General features: G+C 40.5%; 1 protein-coding gene across 1 annotated transcript in view; it reads right to left on the minus strand.

Annotated features, from left to right (window-relative positions):
• The window catches only part of cacna1ba (calcium channel, voltage-dependent, N type, alpha 1B subunit, a), a 783,270-nt gene that overhangs the window by 282,622 nt on the left and 475,557 nt on the right, over positions 1–25,091 (minus strand). The window contains exons 30-36 of the mRNA XM_050050840.1: positions 12,206–12,302; positions 9,403–9,563; positions 9,152–9,289; positions 8,276–8,477; positions 2,520–2,684; positions 1,891–2,001; positions 1,726–1,809 (exon numbers count right to left, since the gene is read on the minus strand). Of these exons, the coding sequence (XP_049906797.1) occupies positions 1,726–1,809; positions 1,891–2,001; positions 2,520–2,684; positions 8,276–8,477; positions 9,152–9,289; positions 9,403–9,563; positions 12,206–12,302 (958 nt within the window). The remainder of the gene's footprint in view (positions 1–1,725; positions 1,810–1,890; positions 2,002–2,519; positions 2,685–8,275; positions 8,478–9,151; positions 9,290–9,402; positions 9,564–12,205; positions 12,303–25,091) is intronic.

Here is a 25,091-nt window from a genome sequence, read left to right on the forward strand (position 1 = left end):
TATCAAGTTTCTATTAAGTGCTTATAATGCTCCTATATGCAATAATAACTGTGTTAATTATGCTATAATTAACACTTATATAGTCTTATTAATGGTAATAAACATCTTATTCTGTCTTATAAGTGCTCATTAACTGGTTAATTGGTGCTTATTAAGCATTAATTAACGCTTATTACAGTACATTAATATAAAGTGTTACCCTGTCTTGTAATAGGAACATATCATTGACATCATTATGGTACTGCCCTAAACCTCCACCTCTTCTGGATAACATTATTATTAGGTTTTCATGCTCTGTTGTGAAGCAGCTGCACAGGAGATTTGGTATCAAGGGGCTCTCTCTCCCATCCTGTCCTGTCTGGTGTAATCCCATTTTATCAACTGGAGGAGGCACCATAAATAACAAAACTTGGCAGAGACATGGTATTGTAACAGTTGGTCAAATTTTTAGTGATTCTCTAATATCTTTTTTAACAAATTAAAAATCAGTTTGGTATTACATGCACAGATATCATCTGTTATAAATAGGAAATGTAAAGAGGGACCTACACCTGTATCATGTTCTGACTGGGATCAGCTTCTGAGGAAGGCAACCTTGTCAAAAGGCGCAGTCTCTAATATTCATAGTTTAATGTTCCGAGCTGCTCCTAACACATATTCTTCTGTCCAGCTGGTTTGGGAGCATGACCTTAACATATCTTTAACTTCTTCTCAGTGGGATAGAATCTGGAGATCAGCTTTGTACACTTCTAAATGTGTTAGATTTAGGACTATATAATATAAGATTCTGTGTAGAGCATGTATTACCCCGGTTACATAATCTAAAATGGACAACGAGTATCAAGATTCATCCTGGCACAATTGTGGAAATCGTGGTTCATTGCTTCATCAGCAGTCAAAACTGTCTGGACAGAAGTAATATCCCTAATGTCAGAATTTTTCAATGTTGATTTTCCAGTTTTCGGCTTTGGACATTGGGTTACTAAAATATTAATTTCTTTTAACTGGAAAGTACGCAAACCAGGCTGGGGGAATATCTAGACCTTTTGAATATGGAACAGGCAGCTGGTCTGCTAAAAGACTTTGAGAGGGGCCTGGAGGACTAATGGGACATTGTCCGTAAAAGCCTTGTCTGATCATGATTGGATGTGTAGTATCAACTGTGTATACCGGGCTAATCACTCTTCTTGCGAAATGAAATGGTATAATGGAAGCACAAAACTGCTGTAGACTTTGTTGTCTATTGGATGTCACTGTTTTTTTTTTCTTTTTCTCCCTGTTTGTGTTGCGTGTTGTCTGTTTTGGTGTATGATCAAAATAACAATAAAAATTCTTAAAAGCAAAAAAAACTCCACAATATACACATGAAGAGAGGTACGTGCACAGAGAGGAAGTGTCTGGAATTAATAAAGAAACCATCATATCACAAAAAGCACAGCAGATTACTGCTCCACTGTAAACCACACATTGATAATTACTCTGAGGTGGTTCAAAGATGATGTCCATCCTCAGCTCATATATCAGTCATATGTGATGTTGTCAGGCTCTATGGACCACTCCCATGTGATTGTCTTTGCTGATGTGGCTAGTTAGCTTGTTTGCACAAAGCTTGCTGTACAGGCTGTCCCTGCCACAGCTCATTACCATGACAGCTGGGTTGTTGGGATACAATGCATTCAGCCTTGTTGAGGTAAGAGTAGAGTGGGTGGGGACAGGTGCTCTTACATTGATTTCGGTCACTAGGATGTCAGTGATGCTGCCCAACACTGTGACAAAGTCAAACACGTTCCAGGCATCCTTTAAGTAGTTCTGATGAAGCAACAGTAGAAAATTATTAGTTGTTTTTTTATTATTCAGGATATTTGAAGTTGTTTAATAAATGTTACCTACCAATGGACCAAAAGCAATGATCTTGAGGATACACTCCAGAGAAAAGAGAGTGGTGAAGACTATGTTGAGGTTCTTCAGCATCGCTTCATAAAAGTCTGGCGCTCCGTGGAACTGAAAGACAGGGGCAAATGATTACTTTTCCTTTCTGTCATGTGGCACTGCTTAAGGACTAGTTTGACATTTTGGGAAATAAAGCTTCACTTTCTTGCTGAGAGTAACATCATAAGATCAATACCACTCTCATTTCTGTCTGTTTAGTGTGAACTACAGCAAGCAGCTAGTTACCTTAGCTTAGCTCCTGGCCATCACAAATTGCTTTTACAATTTGGTTATGTGTGGATGTTATCTTTGGACAGAGGTTGGCTAGCTGTTCCCTCCAGTCTTTATTCTAAGCTAAGCTAACTGGCTGCTGGTTGTAGCTTTATATTCACTGTACAGACAAGAGAGTTGTATGAATCTTCTCATTTAACTCATATGTTGTACATGTATGAGTGTTTATTTCAAAATGTCAAACTATTCCTTTCCTGATCTAATGTCTCCAGGACTGACTTTATGTAACAGTCAATAAAGTCTGACAAATTATATTCATTTGGCATTGTATTATTTATGTCTTCTTCAAAAGTTCTTACCTTCATCATGAGTACCACAGTATTAAGAGCGATCATGATCATGATGGAGTACTCAAACGGAGCTGAGACCACAAACTTCCACATCCTGTACTGGAAGGAGTGCGTGTTCTCGGGCATGTAGCGTGTCAGAGGTTTGGCGTTTATGGCAAAGTCAATACAAGCCCGCTGTAATAAAGAAACCACAGCTCTGCTTTACTGTCTTTGTTATTTGATAAGAACTGCTAATCAAACATCAGTCCTGAAAGCATACATTTGCTATTGATCATTAAAAATCTGCACTGATGTGAGCAGCTGGAAACTAAAATGGATCACTTTTGACAAAAACAGTACATAATTTGTGATTTTACTGTCTGTGGATAACTGATAACTAATTAGTGAACATATATTTTGGTCCCAGGTGCTGTTATGGTTGAAAAACTGTGGATCATCATTTAAGTCCCCCTTCACTCAAAATGTGTTTTTCTTTTGTTTATGTTCCCTAAAATGTCCGACCTTGACTATACTGATTTGTATCTGTGCAGTTTGTTACTACTGAGGTGTAGAAGGGGGCGATGTCTGTGCACTCCCCTTAAAGGAGCTATATGTAAGAAATCTAAAGCAAATAGTCGTAAAATCATCCTAATATGTCACAGAAACTAAGGAATAATGTTAATATAACATACTGATCTCACCAACAACAATAGTACAGCCAGAATATTCGCACTTTAAAAAAATTTTTTACAGTCTGCAAATCATGTTTATGTTTTGAATTTGTGTTTTGGCCTGTTGAGCCACTCACCGCCGTCTACCAGTCACGCAGTCAGTAGAGTCTCAGCATCAATTACAGTGACGACTGAGCTACAATGGCTGACGGTGTGACTAAACCCAAACAACCTCATTATGATACCCAAAAACGCCAAGACAAAACTCGAGGCAAAGTGAGGGTCTACATGTATAGGAGATGCTTTTGAACGGTGGAGAAGGTTGAAAGCGGAGAAGAATTTGAAATCGGATGTCGAAGTGGCTACTCCTCGACAGGTAAGCTTTAGCCAAAGTTGGCTAACTAGCATCATAGCTAGACGGGGATGGACATTTCAAATACTTTAAACTGTTATTTATTTTCGATACATTGTAGCCCATGTGCAGGTGGGTCATCGACCTGACTGATTTTTTTGGAGAAACAAACGTTAGGTCATCGACCTGACTGATTTTTTTGGAGAAACAAACGTTAGCAGCACGGCAAGCAGCATTAGCAGTGTCCCGGTACATAGCATTAGCAGCCGGCTCCTCCTCCGCTGAATCCCGGCAGCAGCGTTAGCAGCAGAGAAGCCGGACTTGCTCAAACGGTCCGCTGGAAAACCGAAGATCAAGGACGCGGCAACGCGGCCCTGCCACGGCAGCTGCCCGTGGGCAAACAAATCAGTCTCCAGCGTGCCGCTGTCCAGCAACCTCAAATCTGTAGGGGAGGGGGGGCAGACACGACACGCGGCAGTATTTTGAATTTGAGTGCAGTAACCGTTTTGGCCACATTCTTACATATGGCGCCTTTAAATCTGTGATTCTAATGTACATAGGCAAGCTAGATTAGTTACATCACTAATACAAAAGACAATGTCTAATACGGAAAACACATATTGGTGAATATGTGGTTAAAAGAATAGTATATTCTGCGCATGTAATTACAAAAATAAAAACATGAGCTAAATCTTTATATCGTACACTAACTTAACATGAAAATCATAAATTGATAATGCAGTAATAAGCTATATTCATTTATATCCAATCCAGTGTTTTGTTTTGTTTTTTGGCTGGAGTCCTCTTTAAGCCCAGCAGGTAAAACTGTACAAATAAAGATAAACACACACACTTATTGTCTGCTTAACAATATAATATAAACTACACACAAAAATGTCAACTATACATGTGTATCCTGCTTTATGTCATTGCAATGAACTATATTATGCAGCCACTGTATAGATGGAGCATGTGGTCTGTTTGCTAGCATACTAAAACTTTTTTTGATTAAAAAAAATATATATATATTTACAATTAAATTAATATTCTTACATATGTCTTATTCAAAACACAATTAACTTTAAAAATGTAAGTAGATTGTGAACTGTACTGTGAATTGTGATAACATGATTACTTAGCAAAACCAGGAGCAGAAATGCAAAAAGTGTTATCTTCTAAGTGTATCAAAATCACTAGTTTTATTTTGTAACTTCTTCTGGGATCAGCAGGCACATGACACACGTGTGCCGATAACTCAATATCCACTAATCTGCCCCCACTGCCTGTATTTTCAGTAAAAATAGAGTGTGAAAATGGTCTTTTGATAATTGTACCACTTTTCACCACAAATTTATTGTTTACATCTGTCACAAAGATATATATATTATTTTTAACTCAAAACTCCCTGTTTCCATTTCAGCATTAAACCTACTGACAATATAACTGTGGGCAGAACCTCTTATTTGTTAAAAAAAAAAAAGGCTTTTTATTGTGCAACACTTGCAGGACCTTGCAGTGGCTTGCACAGCTCCGTAAGATAGTGAAGTACCAGCTTTTAATTGTGGTATGGTATTCCACCAATTTATGGAGGCTCTGAGGAAGCGCCACACTGTGGCCATGAAGTAACACTAGCCATCTTGATGTGCACTGCTCTTTCATGCCCAGGCCATGCTGCGTTTCTGAGCAGCACTTGTGTGTTGTGGAACCTCTTTTTTCAGTGCCCCTGTAAAAAGGTTATGCCAGGGCCACACTGCCTGGCTGACAGTTACCTGGCTGCACTGCTTTGCTGCCTGCCAGCTGCTATAATTACTGTATTTCCACAATTAACAAAACGGTACTCCACAAAAGTATGGAATCACACAAGCCACTTTATTTTTTAAAAACACAGTCCTGCAAATATACCACAAAACAAAGTCTTATGTTACTAAATGAAATGGTTCTGTAGACAAAAAACATTGCCAGAAAGCTGGAACCTGCGGCCTCGTGCCTATGACCGAATCACAGCCGTGATGATATATGAGTATAACATCACTCCCTCTCGTGTGATATTGCTTAAATATATATATATATATATATATATATATATATANTAGGGGAGGGGGGGCAGACACGACTCGTGGCAGTATTTTGAATTTGAGTGCAGTAACCGTTTTGGCCACATTCTTACATACAGCGCCTTTAAATATACTATATATTGGAAGGTCCCAAGGTCAGAATGGAAGACACATCCTAAGGTGGTTGTGAATGACCAAGCAAAGATCTTGTGGGACGTCCAGATCTAGACTGCCAAAATGGTGATGGCTAACAAACCAGACATTGTGTTGTTCGACAAACAATAGGAGAAGGCCGTAGTGATAGATGTAGCAATTCTGAGCAACAGCAACATCAGGAGGAAGGAGCACAAGAAGCTGGAAAAATACCAAGGGCTGAAAGAGGAGCTAGAAAAGATGGCAACAGTAAAGGCAACAGTAGTGCCAGTGGAAATCGGAGCACTCAGACCCGTGATCCCCAAACTGGAAGAGTGGCTCCAGCAGATTCCAGGCGCGACATCTGAGTGTAGTCCCGGGCTTGAGGAAGACACACCACCACCGCTGCTGCGACTTACACTACATCTCCCAGAATGCAGGTGAAGTTCTTGAATGTTGTTGTGTTTTTTTTGTTTGTTTGTTTTATTTAAGTTATCATTATTATTATTATTACTATTTTTATTTTATTTTATTAAAGTTAATAAGAACAAAGCTGTTTGTTGATAATAGACATCATAGCTTGTGTTAGTTCAAAAGTTAAATCAAGAGTACCAAATGTTTAATCAAAAGCACTGTGTTTTGGATTAAATCATTATTGTGTGAATTAAAACTTTCTTGAAAACTTTGAAAGTAGGTTGTTTTTTTTTAAATATTTGGAATGAGACTAAAATCTAATAATCTAATGTGTCCACCAGCAGCCCTCATGGCTACTTTGTTGCCCTTCTGGGGGAAAGTGGAGAACATAGATGAACGTGCCCAGTAACTGTGTTCCAGCATGATATAGAAGCCTTGCTCAGTTCTGCAAGTGCCAGTGCCCTGGTTCATGAATCTGTGTTTGAGTCAATCAGTCTTGCCCACAAGACCCCATTCAAGTTGTTTGTGTACCTGGCAGGGTTTCCCCACAAATTAATATATTTATGGCAACCTGCCATGATTAAAACAACTGCTGCCATGTTTTCATTTTCTATTTTTGGAGCAGGAACGTTCATACTCCAATAGTACAGAATGTACTCTGGGCACAGATTGAGCAGCAGAAAGGCAGGCTCAGTGAAAGTGAAACTTAACCACTCATTGCACTGGGTCTAAAAGTTCATCTGCAGCAGCTGCTCCTCTCATCCAGTAATCTGATCAGCTTTGATCAGACTGACGGATTAAATTTACATTCCACATTTAAAAACTCCACAAACTGCTGCTGAGGAAAAAAAATAATTGTGAAGAGTTCTGTCTGCGCTGCTTTCACAGACCTGCAAAAACCTCTGAATGTAGAGAGGGGACCCAGAAAGAAAAACAGGTAATGTAACACAGTGGTAAACATGCACCTGTCCCATTTTTTTGGAACATGTTGCAGGCATCAAATTCAGAATGAGTGTATATTTACAAAAACTATAAAGTTTATCAGTTAAAACATAAAATATCTTGTCTGTGTACTGTATTCAATTGGAAACATGTCACAGCCTCTGCTGCAGCCTCCTCTTCCTCCTAGCCAGGAGCTTCCCTCCTCCCCCTCTCTCTCTCCCTCTCTTGCTCTAATTATAGGAGTTATGTCTGGTGCGAAGGAGTGACCGCAGCTGCAAAGCCGCAAATCATCTTCAATCAACTTTGCTTCAAATACCAGGCTCCAACTTCAGCACGCCACCAGATCGTAGACTCTGCTTACCAGTCAGTCAGGCTCATGCCACTTTGTTAATCCTGTACTTTTCACTCGCTCACTAATATCTGTTTTCCTGTGGCTGCAGCATTTTCCCAGTTGACTCCTGCCTCCTGCTCTACTTCTTCTCCACCTGGTAACCATCCGCCATTACATCAGCACTCCCCCTGCACTGAAACTCCTGCTGAATTGAGAAAACACCTGGACCTCATCTGCTCCGTTCACGTCACCACTCTGGAACCTCCTGGCCAGCTTCCCCAGCCCAGCTCCCCTGCTTCACTTCCCATCCTCTGACTTTTGCCTCCCAGTGCTCCTCCATTCATTTTATTACCAATAAATCACCTACTTGAGCCAGCTCCTCGTCTGTATTTTTGTCTGCTTTTGGGTCCCGTAACAATAGAGGTCAACGAGGATTTGCAAATCATTGCATTCTATTTTTATTTTAATTTTTACACAGCATCCAAACTTTTTGAAATCGGCGTTGTATGATCTGTCATATTATTATTTATTTATTTATAATTTATGCATTTTAGAAATGTTGCCATGTTGTCATTTTTTTATTTATTCATTTATTATTGTTTCCTAATGGTGAGGACAAAAAAAATAGATAAAGTGGATTATACAAGGACACCTACTTTGTCACTCACAGCATATTCACAGATTGTGATTCAGAAATATGTGCTCAGTAAATAGTGCACACAGGTCTAGAATCACACCTTCCCTAAATGTTTCATGCAAATCAGTTAATAACATTCAAGAATGTCCAGTAAACAAAAGGAGGAAATGAGGTGGAGATAGTGATAACAGCATTGTAAGAGTGACTGACAAAATATTAAAGTTCTGATTTGAATGCCATGTATCTGCCTTACCTCATTCTTTTCTAAGCTGCATTCAGACAAGGCCTTGTCTCCCTGCTCCTGGAAGGTGATGATGATCAGAGCAACAAAGATGTTGACAAAAAAGAAAGGGAAGACCACAAAGTAAACCACATAGAAGATGGACATTTCTATCCGGTAGCCTGGACTGGGACCTGTGTCTTCAAAAGTAGCATCCACAGAGTGCTTCAAGACACTGCAAGGAGAACATAGCACAACACAACAGCCAGGAGGTGAGATACAGTAACATATCTGGCCTGGTAGTATTACTGCAACCCTAAACTTATCTAGACATTACCTGGAGAAGCTGTATGTGAGAACGTAAATGTCCGAATCAGTTGAAATGGACATTAAACAGACATTACCCTGCCACCTAGTAAGTAATCAGGAGAATACAAACATCCAAGGATGAACACGAGAAGAAGGGTCATTTGAATAAACACGCCAACAAAATTATTAAATTGAGAGAGCACAAGACTCTGGCACTTCAGTTGGTAAGGACTGACACCAAAAACGTCAGACAAATTCAAGGAACGGCAAGAGACTCGATTGTTTATGACCACATTACGAACCAGCTGCTCCTGCAGGGTCCCAGGTACCATCCCTCACCTAAATCAAAAGGAGGATTTCTGGAAGGCAAGAACGCGACGTGTTGTCTCCTGTTGTGTGCTACATGTGTGAAAAGGAAACCCCAGACAATGTCTGGATGTGATTTTCTGCACAAATATATACTAGATTTATAAGGCGTAAAGTTAAAAATCTTCCGAGAGCCTTTACTATATTTAGATGAAGTTTTTGTCTTTATGTCATTTTATGACAGCCTTACACAAGTCTGTAATATAAAGAGGAAATCAAGTCAGCTGCACTTACGTTGGCCAGCCCTCCCCAGTGGAGACAGTGAAGAGGGTCAAGAAGGCCCACAGCACATTGTCATAATGAAACTCATATTTCTTCCATTCTCTGGGCATGGCAGCCACCTCGTCTTTATCATAGTCTAGAAACTGTCCTCTGGAAGACATGAAGGCAAAACTTAAGCTCAGTGGGGTTAGAAAGGTACAAGGGTCTGGTTGTAAACACACTGACGTTTCAAGAAATAAGGAAGTGGGGGATTTGAGACCAACTTGCAGTCCTTCTCCAGGCCCTTGGACTCGTCGGTGCAATAGAAGAATTTCCCCTTGAAAAGCTGAACTGCGATTACAGCAAAGATGAACATGAAAAGGATGTAAACAATTAGGATGTTCAGCACGTTCTTCAAAGAATTGACCACACAGTCGAACACCGCCTGAGGACACACAAAAACACACATTTGATTTAGCGATTAAGTAAAAAAGTATTCCTGAATATACTTGAAAACTATCTACGGAAGCGTATTGCATTCACTTGACAAATAAAAAAAGCCCTGTTTTTCTGAGTAATTTTTTTCCCTGTTTTTCGGGGTGTTTTTTTCTTTTTTTTTGTGGTAATTTTTTTTTCTGTTTTCCATGGTAATTTTTTTCTGTTATTCATGGTAATTTTTTTTTCCTGAACAAGGAGACGAGATACTTAAAAATCTCATGAGAAGCTCCCACCTGGCACCTACTAGTGACCCCAGCATCCATGGTGACTCCTGCTCATGGATGTATTTTGCATCCGTGCCCCTACTCCTAGACAATTTCAACTACGGGATCAATAAAGGTAAGGCACGTAATTAGTTACACACAGAGTATAATAATCTAGCTATGTTTTCGACTGCATCCTTCTAGTGTAGGCCTATCACTCAATTTAACAGGTTAGGTTAGTAACAGGTTGTAACAATGTTACCTGACAACTGAAATCATGCCCATACACGTTTGTCAGATAACGTTGTTACAGCCTGTTACTAACCTAACCTGTTACATTGAGCGATGTGAAAACTGAAAAACTGAAAAAAATACTCAGATACTCCGAAAAACAGGGCTTTTTTTATTTGTCAAGTGAATGCAATACGCTTCTGTAACTATCACCTATTCACTTTGTTTGTTTCCTTAACCAGAACTGTTTTTAAAATGGGACTCTGTTCAAATGTGAATGTAAGTGAGTCTAACCTGCGGGCATAGCCTGGCTACATGGAATACTGCGCATTCTGAGCATTCCCAGTGGCTTCAGCTGGTGGTGGGAATGGCTCAGTGAAATACATTAGCATGTAATGACAAGGCACACAGCTAAAATAAATTGGCTTGTATGCTTGTAAGATCACTTTGCAAAATTCAAACAGGGTGGACAGTAAAAAAGATAAGATGGAGATGAGAGGAAGCAAATAAAGACTAGAAAATCCCTTAACCGAGAAGAGGCTTAACAGTAAAACTACTGACACATTATGTTCAGCAAGATATCACATCTGTCGGGGGGAAAAAATAAGATCTCTGTCATCATAAAAGCCTGCAGCAGTATATTATTAACAGCAAAACTATGTAAACACTACACTGCCCCAGTGTGACTCTGTTTCTGGGTGCAGGCATATACTAACGGTTCTTCAAATGGAGACAAACAAACTCTCAGTGGGTTTCAAATCTGCTGTTTGCCTTCTTTTGTAAGCATATAGATAACCAATTTGTGCATTTGCATTTCAGACAAGCGTAAATATACTGAGCCTGTTAACAGCTGATGTGGTTTCTGCTAATCTCATTTAAAGTGAACATATACTAACTGAGGGGCGGCACGGTGGTGTGGTGGTTAGCACTGCCTCACTGCAAGAGGGTTCCTGGGTCGACCCCAGGAGGGAGCCCTTCTGTGCGGAGTTTGCATGTTCTCCCCGTGTCAGCATGGGTTTTCTCCGGGTACTCCAGCTTCCTCCCACAGTCCAAAGACATGCAGGTTAGGTTAATTGGTGACTATAAACTGCCTGTAGGTGTGAATGTGAGTGTGAGTGGTTGTCTGTCTCTATTTGTCAGCCCTGCCATAGTCTGGCGACCTGTCCAGGGTGTACCCCACCTCTCGCCCAATGTCAGCTGGGATAGGCTCCAGCCCCCCACGACAGCAGTTACAGAAAATGAATGAATGCTACATTCCATATAGATAGATAGATTTTTCTTTCTTTCTGTCAGCAGATCTCAACAAAAGACAGAAGACAGAAACCAATGACTGTAGAATGTAGTAGGAACCAATGAATTTCTACTCTTAAGTACTGCGTGTGTATATACAAAACCTTATATCTCACAGTATTCCTCTGTGCCATAGAGCTCCACTGATTCATGATGAATCGAAGTAAAAGGGGTCCTTGTTCACCAACAGCAAAGCTATCAAAACATCCTTTTTACAAACTCTCACATAACTCATGCAGTATAATTTAAGTCTAATATATCCAGTTATATGCTCAGTTCTTACCCAACAGACACCCTTTATCAACAGGGAACTGAACTAAAAGTAAAACTTATTTATGCTCTCTTCAGAGCCAGAATCCTTTGACAGAACGACTTTGGTGTCTTAGTTCAGATTCAGCAAAGTCACACAGTAACCACAACCAACCCACTTCAGGCAGCAGCAGACCAGCAGCTCCTGTGTTTAGCAAGGCAAATTGCTGTTTTTGTCAATGACGTCTGGCTTTAAAGAGAGCATAGGTAAGTTTTCCTTAGTCCGGTCCCATTGGAAAACGTTCTCTTTGGGAAGTACTGAACATACGACTGGATGAATGAGACCTGGACTATACTGCATGAGTTGTGTCAGAGTATGTAAAGAGATGTTTTAAAATTGAGTTGCTGTTAATAAACGCAGATCCCTTTTACTTTACTACATCAAGACTTTCCTTTTTTGGATTTTCTGCTCATCAAATGTTTACAAGTTCACCACAACACGGGGTGAGTAATTACTATTTAAACAGTCTTTGGAAGGGTGAAGTATTCCTTTAATCTCAGCCCCAGTAACTTGGCTAAATAAATCAAAAAGCAAAAAACAGCACTGGTGCTGAACCTTGAGTTTTGGCAGACGTTTGATGGTCTTGAGAGGCCTGAGCACTCGCAGAACTCTCAGTGACTTGATAGTGCTGATGTCTTTGCCTTTGGTCCCCCTGTGGAAAACAAACACAGTTAGACCACATACACAATTATTTTCATATGACATGTAGTTCATCAGATCTTTTTCTGCATTACTAATATTATCAATAAACAGCACATGTTGGATGAATTGGTTGTTTTTTTTAAATAATTGTATCATACTTGTAGCTATGTTTGAAATGTGGCATGATGTAAATAAGATGTATTGAGAACAGTTAGGTTAATGAGGCACACAACAATATGCTTTCTGGATATCAACTAAAATACCTCCATAAGAAGTCAATGTTACATTCAGAGCAGGATTCAAGACGTGGTTAGCCTAGCTTAGCATAAAGACTGGAAGCAGTGGGAAACAGTTTCCCTGGCACTGTCTAAAGTTAAAAAAAAAATGCAGACCAACACCTCTAAAGCAAATCCTGCCTAAGAGTTATAATGTTTATTACTAATAATTTATTTTCCAAATCTCTGGACTTTTTCTGTATTAAACCAAGACCTATCCATGATATTTCCCTCTCTTAGTATGAGTGCCTAAACATAACCATGAAGAGGCTTAATAATGTTGTGGTCACCAAGAGTGGATGTTGTACTGCAAGATCAGATATTTTAGTGGACAACAAATTAAATTCGTTGTTAGTCAACACTGTACTGATAGATTAAGTATCAACGTTTTCTGACTCGCCACATGTCAAATAACTTTTCCTCATTACATTACTAAAGAATGTAATCCAGGCAGCATTGTTTCCTTCAAAACATATTTGCTGTTACAAATGTTTAGGGTATACAGTAACATATTCGGTGTTTATTGAGGGCAATAGCTCCTGATAGGGTCTGCCAAGGCAAAGTGGTCCCAGTCGAGCAGCCAGATTAAGTGCAATTCACAGACCCTACATGACTAAGCATAAAAATAACTCAGCATCTTGCCCGGAAAAGGGAACCTGGGGCTGGAGCCATACATGGGAGGGGATAATCTGGTAGCTGGACATTGACCCATGGGACTCTGCCAGGCACAGCCCGAAAGAACAACATGTAGCTGCCGTCCTGTGGGCCCACCCACCACTCGCATGGGTAAGTACTGGGGTTGGGTGGCACTGAAGGCACTGAAGACTCTAGGGATGTGAAAAGGCACATCTTTGGCAGGGAAGGAACCAAAACTGGTGCAGGAAGTGGAGCAGTGCCAACCAGAAATAGCTGGGCTTACCTCTAGGCATAGCATTGGTTCTGAAACCAAGCTCCTGGAGAAGGGTTGGACCATTTCTGGACTCTGGAGGGTTGGAGGTGCTGAGCAGATGTGGGGATATTCAGACACTTCCTCTCAGTCACTGGCAGTCACATAGAGGTGACCCTCTTGTTCCCCAGAGAGAACTCTGATACAGCAATGCACTGCCAGGGGGTCCTGACTGTTGTTTGTGCCAATGCACTAAGCAACAGCTCAACAACCTGCCTGTTTTCCAGAGGTGTTTTGTTGTTGGACTTTTGTGCTATCCATGTATTGGTCATAACAAACACTATGTTTCAGCATAGGGTGGTTTATGAGTGTACTGGGTACCACAACACTCCAGGCCAATGACTGATGTTCGACAATCTGTGGCCGTAGGTTGAAACACTTGGGTGAAATTTGAGCAGAACTGTCAACAGATCATGGTGGTGAGTTTGATAAGATGTCAGGGAAGACTGCCAGACAGACCTGGTAAAACCAAAATGTGTAGTGAGGGTGAACTGGGAACTGAGGCCCCTGTTTGTGAGGTCCTCAACACCCATCTCCAGAAAAAAATATCCATGCATCCTGGGGAAAGATGAGGACATGGAATCCAAGTCGGCTATGTTCAAAACCTCCATTGTGGAGGCCGTTGCAAAGAGTTGTGGTCAGGAGGTCAACTGTGTAAGGCGGTAACCTAAGCAACTGCTGGTGGACACCATTGATGAAGGAGGCCATCAAGTTAAAGCATCGGGGCCTTTCGGGCTTGGTTGGCCCAGGGGTCTCCTTAAGCACCAAACAGATACTGGTTGGTAAGATGGGTTGTGGCTACACTGGGCACTAAAGCTGGTGTAGGAGGAGTTCCAGGAGGATATGAAAAAGGATTCTCACCCAATGCTAGAGTGTGGTGGTTGCTGCCTGTTGCCTCTCTTGCTAACTAGCCGGATAGCTGCTCCTCTCCTGGCGGTCGACTTCACTGGGGTAAGTTATATTGCCTCACGTGTGGTCGGTTTAGCTGTGGTTAACGGTTGCTCGCTGTGGCTCCGCGGATCGGTGTCCCTTCACAGGGATTACTGTCTGATGGGTTTGTCTCTGAGAGGTCGGAGGCTTCACAGCTCCCAGCCCGATCTGTGTGTGTACGTGTGTGTGTGTGTGTGTGTGTGTGTGTGCCCGACGAGTCGGCTGTACTTAAGTGTATGGCATAAATCGGTCAAACCAGAGCAGTATTGTGTTTTTGTTACAGTATTAAAAACACACATAAGTGGCAGTTACTAATTACTCGCTTCCTGCTCTTCCGTATTTTGAGATTGTTTTTGCCGCTCAGCACTGCGATTGGTCGCCTTTGTGCGCGTCATCGTTACCCGTGACAACAGTAATGCCACCTAAAAAGAACGAGGAAGTCAAGGAGATAAAAAGGGCGCTTGATTTCATGTCGGAGGAGATTGCTACTGTTTCTAAGCAGCAGAAAATGATAATGGATGAGTGAAATCAAGGCTGTGAAAAGTCAGAACGAGGAGAAGGAGAAGAGGATTGCAGTCTGGAGAGCCGTGTAGCAGATCTGGAGCAGTATACCCCCATGAATGACATTATTGTTAGTGGGTTGGAGACCAGACCCCGGTCCTACGCCAGGGCAGTGGCAGGGGCAGACGGGGGGGAACCAACAGAACCTGACATGGGGTCTGTGGAGCAACAGGTGACTGCCTTTTTCCACAGCAAAGGCATCTCCATTGACAGCACAGACATTGAGGCATGTCATCCTCTACCACGGAAAAAACAAAAGTGACAAACCTGCCATAATAATCTGCTTCACCAACAGAAAACACAAAAACGCACTCCTGAGACAAGGAATAAAACTCAGGGGAACTGATGTTTTTGTGAATGAACACCTAACAGAAAAAAAAACTTTCTAAGGAAGCAGAGGAAAATCCAGTCTACCTGGACAACAAACTGTAAGATATTTATCAAGCCTAACGGGTCACCTGAGGAGGCCAAAGTACTGAACATCAGATACATAGAACAGCTGGAAAACTACCAATGACCCCAGAGCACACAACATGAAATCTGCTAACTAGATTAACACTGTGTGTGTTTTTCTGAACTGAATGACTATGGATTCTGGTGAAGAGACTGACTGTGTAAACGGTACATCATATGGAAATGAGGATAAAGATATGTGTAATGATTTGAACTTTAAAACATTCAAATTCACTGACCATAATCTGCAGGACTTTGAGACATTGACCCTGAAAACAACATTTTTAACAATCTAAACAATAACTGCAGCTACTACTCAGAGGATCAATTCAACAAGCATACAAAATCAGGTCAGGGGTTATCAATCATCCATTTTAACAGCAGGAGTTTATACACTAACTTTCACAATATCAAAGGGTACTTAAGTCACCTAAATAAGCCATTTAATGTTATAGCCATATCTAGCCAAGTACTGAAAAGGGTGTGGATTTTGAGATGAACGGGTATGAACTGAATAAAGCTGTGTTCACACCAGACCTGTTTTTTTTTCGCTGACGCTCGGTTCGCCCCTTTGATATCGCTTCATCGCTCAGTTGCAATCGCTCGTCAATGTGGCAGAAATCAACAGACTCGCTTTTTTGCTTTGATGACGNAAGTGCACTTGTCCTAGAACCGCCACGATGGTTTTTATAATGCAAATAACTCTGTTTAGATAAAACCTACAAGCTTCTCTTCGTATGACTTTCACTAAAAATGTGTCTTGTATATTTTCTGAAGCCTTTAAGTTACAAAAATGAAACACACTACACTTCTGAGCATTTATACCTCCGACCGCAGCAGACCGCTGCTGAAAATTATACATTTTGATACATAGGTAGGCTATACATATTGCAAAACTCTGTAAAAGTACACCAAAGCATACATTTTCGTTTCCAAATATTTTATTACACAAAAGACGAAGAAATTATGATTTTTTAATATTTTTTTTACCTATTTTGGCACATGCATACAAAATCCTCCCGCTCCTCACTGCAGGCAGCTCCAACTCCGCTCACATGCTCTGACTCAGGCATCAGAGCCTCTGCGCTACAGCAATAGATGCATTGGTGCTGACCGTGGTGCTTAAAACTAGGACCGCCAGGATTACAGCGCCCCTCCAAGCGCCGCAACATATGTAACTTCATTGTTTATGCTGCCCGTGTGCTCAGAAGCACACCAAAAACCTCTCCAATGTCTCATGTCAATTAATTAACACTGTTTGTCAGCTTTTGATAATTCCTTTTTCTTTTTTTTTTTGCTGCTGCGCCGTGTCTCCAGTTGAAAGTGGTGATTTGCTAAATACATTCTACAATAATAAATTAGATTAACTTTTGGTCTATAATATTGTTGGCTATATTACACATTTTAATTTAAAAAAAAATAAGAATAAAAGAAATAAACACCTAAATAGTTAGTGGAAAAATTTTTTGATTGATACTCCTCTCTGACATACTAACACACACACACACACCCACACACACACACACACACACACACACACACACACACACTGAACACGCGACTGAATGAATGAATGAACATTGGAAGCGGTTCAGCCGCAGTCCCGCCGGCTGGCGCGGTCACTGTTGAGATTTGTTTTTTTATTATTAACAAAATGTTTTTTTTACTGACGTATGAATGGTTTTGTTTTCAAATAAATATTTGGAAACAAAAATGTATGCTTTGGTGTACTTTTACAGAGTTTTGCAATATATATGTATAGCCACCTGTAGGGCCTATGTATCAAAATGTATAACTTTCAGCAGCGGTCTGTCGCGGTCGGAGGTATAAATGCTCAGAAGTTTAGTGTGTTTCATTTTAAAAGCTTCAGAAAACATACAAGACACATTTTTACTAAAAGGCATAGGGAGAGAAGCTTGTAGGTTTTATCTAAACAAAGTTATTTGCATTATAAAAACTGTCATGGCGGCTCTAGGACAAGTGCACTTACATTGATCACTTCCATAAAATAAAACGAGAAGTTGGAGAAGATTGAAAAAATTGTTAAAATTAAATTAGGGAACTGATCACAGATGTATTGTCTCTGTGTGTTTTAACATCTATTGTTGCTTTTAATTTGCAGCAATACTTTTAATGAAGTTGGCATGTCATGACAGTCAAGAACCCCCCCGGGATTACGGCAGCCAATCAGCGTTGAGCTGCAAGCGACAGGACCCAGCGAAATACAGCTCCAGCTGGGATTTCTCATCTCAAGCGACGAGCGAAATTTCACTCTCTCGTTCTGTTGCTGTTGCTCGGAGCCCGAGCAATTTTTCTCTCGGGCGAATATACGCTTAATCGCCCATTTGCATTGACTTTGTATGTAAACTCGTCTCTAGCGAAAAAAACCCCAGGTCCGGTGTGAACACACCTTAACTTAAACAGGCAGACCAAAAAAGGAGGAGGAGTGGCTCTGTATGTTGATAAAAGATTAAACTACAAACTAGTGGAAAAAATGACAACTATTATTGATGATGTGATGGAGTGTATCACTGTAGAAATCTGCTTGGAAAAAAAAAAAATATTGGTATAGTATAGTATAGTTGTGTATACAGAGCTCCTGGGTCCGATGTCAAACTGTTTAAGAATAGCATCAAAAGAATGTTTTCCATTGAAAATAAAATTATGTTCATTTGCGGGGATCTCCACTTGGATGTTTTAAATTCTAATAAGCATAAACTGACTGATAAATTTATTGATGTAATGTTTAGTATGAGTTTATTTCCATTAATCACCAAACCAAGCAGAATAACATCTCACTCTGCCACACTAGTTGATAATATATTCACTAACTGTATGGATAATACCATGATGTGTGGACTACTTCTGATTGACATCAGTGATCATTTGGCAGTGTGTGTGAGGTACGATTGTGATTATGTTATGTTAAAGGATGCCAATGTGTCTAGATACAAAAGAATAAGAACAGAAGAATCTATTAACAACTTTAGAAATGAATTACTAACACAGAATTGGAAAAAAGTGTATGAAGAAACTGATATTAACAAAGCATACGAAACATTCCTGCTAACATTAAAATCATTATATGATAAGCATTGTCCATTAAAACTATACAACAAGAAGAAAAGATATACAGATAAACCATGGATCATGAAAGGGTTACAAAATGCATGCAAAAAAAGAATACATTATACAGGGAATTCATAAAATCAAGAACTATAGAAGCAGAAAAGAAATGCAAAATGTACAAAAATAAGTTAATTAATATTATGAGGAAATCTAAGAAAGATTACTGCAATGACATATTGGACAATAATAAAACGAAGATCAAGGGCATATGGAATGTGTTAAACAATATAATCAGGAATGGTTCAACAAATAAAAATTACCCTGAATACTTTATGGAAGGTGATAAGACTGTATTCAATATGAATGATGTGGTCAATGGGTTCAACAGATTTTTTGTAAGTGTGGGACCAAAACTGGCAGAACAAATCACAAACCCACAGCCAGAAGAGGGACGGGGGAAGGTTGTCGACTTTTTAGACAGCAACCCCAGCTCAATGTTTTTGAAAGCAGCAACTGAAAAGGAAATAATTGACATTGTTGGGAAAGGTAAGCACAAAATGTCCATAGACTGGAACATCTTTAATTAAGAAAGTAATCGATGTCATTGTAAAACCATTCAGGCCCAGAGTGGCTAATCGGGAGGACCGGGACAATTCCTGGTTGGCCGGTCTGACATTTGGGCCGTGAGGGCTAGTGTTCAGTTTTTGTTTTTTATTTTTTTATTGGGCCGGTGTTCAGTCATGGCATTGGGTATCATGTATGCTGTTGCAGCTGCCCCTGGGCCACCTCCACTGGCAGCTCTTTTTTGTTTTTTCAGACGCACCCTGACATGTGTGTGCATGGGGGGCGTTTGGATGTAGGGTCTTTTGCGCGCACAAATCCATGACGCCGGGTGCACAACCTATTTTTCCTGTTTTAACGGAACGTGTCCCCAAGCATTCCTCACCCTCAGAACAACGCCGCGAGGTTCCGTCGTTGACAGACCTGGCCAGATGTGGGCGGCTAGCTAGCCTGCTGTCGGCGAGAGCTGTTAGCGAAGTCATCTAGCAGAAGAGCTAGCAATATCTTCCTGCGAAGATCTCTCATGTTGACTGTCACTGTACCAACTGAACTGAGACGAGTTGAGTAGAGTACTATTAAAAGAGCTGATATATATAGAAATGAAAGCAAAATTCGAAAATATAGAGTAAATTATCAACCGCATAGAAATCAACCTATGGTCAACAATCACTTTTAATAGTGGAAAAAAAGCTTATGCTTATTTTTCTTCTGCATAAATAAATGAGATATTGTTTGTTTACAACTGCGATTGCAATTTTTTTCCTACTTCCAGCACCATTACGCTCCGTTTCTCCCATCATGTCAATGCCCGAGTGGGAAAAATCCAACACCTCCATGGTCTAACGGTCAACGGAACCGCTGCCATGCTGCGCGCTAGTCCGTTACTGTCCATCATTTTCACCTCCATTGGAATGAATGACTTCCGGTCAGCATCAATCCGTCAGTGCGTTAGGTTGTGCACCTAGCTTTACTTTCAATGTAAACGTGCGTCATGCGCGCTCACAATCCAAAGCGATGCCGTAGTGGCACGCATTCTGCGCGACGTGCTTGATTTTTCATCCGTCGCACAGCTCCTCGGACATGCTTCTCCCTCCGATGTTGTGTCAGATCCCGGTTCCCCTTTGGACTGTGTCTCTCCTACTGTTTCCCACGGAGCTGTGCCCCGTTTGAAAGGCGAAGGAAGCCTGTATGTGGAAAGACGTCGCCCCCGAGATGTAGAATGTGTATTACAGAAGAGAAACACACATTTCAGGACCGCTGACTTGTATCATCAGAACAGACATGTCCTGTGATTTTCAGCCTCCTTTCATACAGGCCAGGTCATTGACTAATTACAGGCCGGTCTCTCTCCTCTCACATTTCTCAAAAATTTTAGAAAAACTTTTGGCAAGTAGACTTGATAATTTCATTGAAAAGCATGAACTGTTAAACGATAGTCAGTACGGCTTCAGATCAAAAAGATCCACATCAATGGCATTAATGGAATTAATGTGTTATGGTTTGAGTTTTGATGCATGTTTTGTGGCTGCTCTTGTGTTGTGTTTTCTTTTTTGTTCTCCTGTCTTTCCATGACCTGCAGGGCTGGTGTGTGGCGGAGGTGGGGCTGACCTACTTTTCCACCACGGGCGGTGAGGCACACCTGGTTTCCATTTCACCTCATCTACCTCACTATAAAGCCGGCGCTGACTTCACTTCGGTACCAGATAATTCCATTTCATTCGGTAGCGCTACTCTTACTTGAGTTTTTCGCCTCGTGAGTATTTTGCCTGTTTCTCTTTTTGACCAGCTCCACTGACTCGTGTTTTTTGTCTCTGTTGTTCACAGTTTGGTGCCTCGCCGCCTTTGTTTTCCAGAGCTCTCGCCTCCTGTCACCACCAGGCAGCTCACTTCTCCGTGCAGCAGTTTTTTGTGTTTTTGCTGCTGTTTTTTGTAAGAAATTATTGTTAAATTTACTCCACCTGTCTCCTGCTACTTGGGTTCCTTCGGGTTCTCACCAGTCCTTAACATAATGGAAGAAATAACCAGTTCTCTGGACCAAAAAAAGTATGCCGTGGGAGTATTTATAGACTTAAAAAAGCATTCGACACCATAGATCACCAGGTATTAATCATGAAATTAGAAAAATATGGAATTAGAGGGGTTGTACTCAACTGGTTGAAAAGTTATTTGGTAAACAGGAATCAATTTGTGCAGATGGGTGATCACCAATCAACACACCTTGATATTACATATGGAGTCCCACAGGGGTCTGTTTTGGGTCCCAAATTGTTTATTATGTATATAAATGATATTTGTAGGTCTTGGAAATTTTAAAATTTGTTATTTACGAATGACACAAACATTTTCTGTTCTGGGGAAAATCTACAGCAGCTTTTAGAGGTGGTCACCGTTGAACTAAGCAAACTTAAAACGTGGTTCGATTTGAATAAACTTTCATTAAATCTGAATAAAACCAAACTGATGCTGTTTGGAAACTGTAAAATAAATATACAAATAAAACTGATGATTAATGATGTTAACATAGAAAGAGTGAAAACAAATTTTCGGGTGTGATTCTGGACCACATTATGTGGGGTTTCCACTACTGGAAACCCCACATAAAACATGTTAGAGCAAAAGTAGCACGGAGCATTGGTTTGCTGGGAAAAACCAGACACATTTTAAATGAGAAAGCAATGTATATTTTATATTGTTCACTTGTATTACCGTATTTGAATTATTGTGTAGAAGTTTGAGGCAACACCTACAAAACCACCATACAAACATTATGCGCACTACAAAAAAGAGCCATAAGACTAGTAAATAATGTAGGATACCAAGAACACACCAATAAACTCTTAAAATTACACACATTAAAGTTTAGGGATCTGGTGGACTTCAAGACTGCACAAATAATGTATAGGGCAAATAATAAAATTCGACCTGGCAGCATACAAAAACTATTCACGGAAAGAGAAGGGGGTTATTATTTAAGAGGGGAATTAAAATTTAAACTACATTATGCTTGGACCAATCTTAAAAGTATGTGCATTTCGATCTGTGGAGTGGTTTTGTGGAATGGACTTGAGGAAAAGATAAAAAAAAAAGTACAAATATTTTGCAATCTAAGAAAATGTACAAAAAAAAAATCATTTTAGCGAAATACACTAGTGATCAATCAATCAATCAACATTTATTTCTATAGCCCTTTACAAAACCCAAAGGTACCCAAAGTGCTTGACAACAGTGTCAAATAACAATGAAAGTACATGAAGTACCAAACACACACACACACACACACACACAAACAATAAGGCAATACAGAAAAAAAAAACAATGGAAAGTGCGACAGTGCTACAGGGCATTAAAAGCCTTTCAACATAGATAAAATACTTCAAAAAAAAAAAAAAAAAAAAAGAATAGTCCTAGTCGGGATTAAAAGCAATTCTAAAAAGGTAGGTCTTCAGCTTCGATTTAAAAAGGCCGAGATCAGTAGTGGTGCGAATGTCAGGGGGGAGCTTGTTCCACAATCTTGGAGCAGCAACAGCGAAGGAACGGTCACCCCATTTTTTGTATCGTGACCTTGGGACTTCTAAGAGAAGCTGACCAGATGAACACAGGGCCCTGCCTCTATCGCGAATAGTTAAAATCTCTGACAGGTAGAGAGGAGCAAGGCCATTAATGGCATTAAAAACAAACAACAAAAGTTTAAAATCTATCCTAAAACGTACTGGAAGCCAGTGGAGAGACGACAGCACAGGGGTAATGTGTTCACGTCTGGGCGTGTTTGTTAAAAATCGGGCCGCAGCATTCTGTACAAGTTGAAGACGTGACAGGGAAGACTGGCTGAGGCCAACATAAAGTGCATTACAGTAGTCCAATCGTGAGCTGATGAATGCATGAATTGCCTTCTCAAGGTCCTGCCGATTGAGAAAAGGCTTCACTTTGGCCAAGAGATGGAGCTGGAAAAAGCTTGTTCTGACAATGAAACTAATCTGTTTATCAAACTTCAAACCACTGTCAAATGTTACACCAAGATTTTTTACATGTGGTTTAAAAAAGGGGGCCAGAGTGCTACAGTTTGTTGCAATAACATTAGACAAAGGTGAAGTGCCAAACAAAATACATTCACTTTTGCTGTCGTTCAGGTGCAGAAAGTTACGTGCCAGCCAATGCTTTACGTCACTAACACAATCCATTAACTTCTGAAATGCAGTGCTTTCACTGGGTTTTATCGGCAAATAAATCTGTAAATCATCTGCATAAAGATGGAAAGACAGATTGTGTTTTCTTATTATTGATCCCAAAGGTAGCAAATACAATGAAAAGAGGATAGGGCCAAGAATAGATCCCTGTGGCATCCCACAAGGAAGAGATGCATGTGATGAGTGGAGGTCACCAATCATCACAGAGAAGCTCCTATTGGCCAGGTACGAACTAAACCATTGAAGAGCGGTGCTGCGGATGCCTACATACTGCTCTAGGTGAGATACAAGGACTGCACTGTCGACTGTATCAAAGGCCGCTGTGAGGTCCAGCAGCAACAGCACAGCGGGATTCCCAGCATCCACAGACAAGGCAATATCATTGTGCACCTTTAACAGTGCTGACTCGGTGCTATGTCGGCATCTAAAACCAGACTGAAATTTATCAAGAACAGAATTTATCTCTAAAAATGTAATTGTATAAAAACAACTTTTTCTAAGACCTTAGAAAGAAAAGGCAAATGGGAGACAGGTCTACAATTGGGGTCACAGAGGGGTCAAGATGGGTTTTTTTTAGGAGGGGCCTAACCATAGCATGTTTGAAGGCAGCTGGGACAGACCCTGAAGTAAGACAGGAGTTAATGAAAACAAGGAGACTTGACCCAACAGAATAAAAAACCTCCTTTAAGAATTTGGCAGGAATAATATCTAAGGGACAGTTAGTAGGTTTCACGCCATTAACCACCTTAGTGAAAAACGACAGAGAAATTGTCTCAAACCGATCGAAAACGGCAGACGGTGCAGGAGGAGCACACACATCACCAGGAGGGATGTATATTTTACTAATATTCTGCCTGACAGATGCCACTTTGTCAGTAAAAAAAGAAACAAACTCTTCACAGGTTGCCATGGAAGCATCAAACAGGCCAGTGGGGCATGAGTTAATGACAGAGTCTATAGTATTAACCCTTTCTGACCTACCATAGAACAAGTCCGCCAGAGCATATCTTTACAATTTTACCTGCTGTAGGGCCATTTTTTGGAGTATTTTAATATGCTATACATCAATACAACCCTTAAATCCCAAATTTTAATAATATATGTGGACATATGTCCATACTAATGAAAGAAATTGCTAAAAAGTGCAATAAACCACTAAAAAAATGAAAATCGTTTTTGTTTTTACATATATTTTTCTAAATACAGAAATATCACGGCTGTATCCCTCAAAATTGTAAATGTAAAAAAGTTGCACAAAATCCTTTCAAACCACAGGAAATTTATTTTGAGTGTTTTCATAACTTAATTTTTGAAATACACTCATTTTTATAATAAGTGACAAAAACGAAAGTTAAATGCACATTGTGCACAATTAGCAAAAATACAACATGTACATCAAAATAAACTATTCACAATAGAACAACCAAAGTTCAAAGTCAAACATTACTTTTTAATAGCACCAGGGGAGCTGTGATAGGTCTTGTGACAGTTCCTGTCCACGATGAGCAATATTTTTGCTGCATTTTTATTGGTGTTGGCACACAGTGTTTTGATGGCAGCCTGGTGAAAGTACATCCTGAACAGCTCAGATGGAGAGGGATTGTCCACATACTGTGATAGAGGTGGCTGCACACCTGGCCTCCTTTTGGGCAGGTGGGGAAATGTGGTAGGGGATGTGGCAAGATGTCAGGCTCCTTTTCGGTTCTCCAGCCAGCTGCATCACCAGGGAGTGTCTCTGACCTGGAGCCTCTGTTTGCTGGAGACCAACTCCGTCCTCCCCCTCTGCCTCCCTCCGGGGTGCAGGGCGAGGAGACCCCCCC

The sequence above is a fragment of the Epinephelus moara genome, chromosome 8, assembly GCF_006386435.1.
Source record: "Epinephelus moara isolate mb chromosome 8, YSFRI_EMoa_1.0, whole genome shotgun sequence".
Taxonomy (NCBI): Eukaryota; Metazoa; Chordata; class Actinopteri; order Perciformes; family Serranidae; genus Epinephelus; species Epinephelus moara.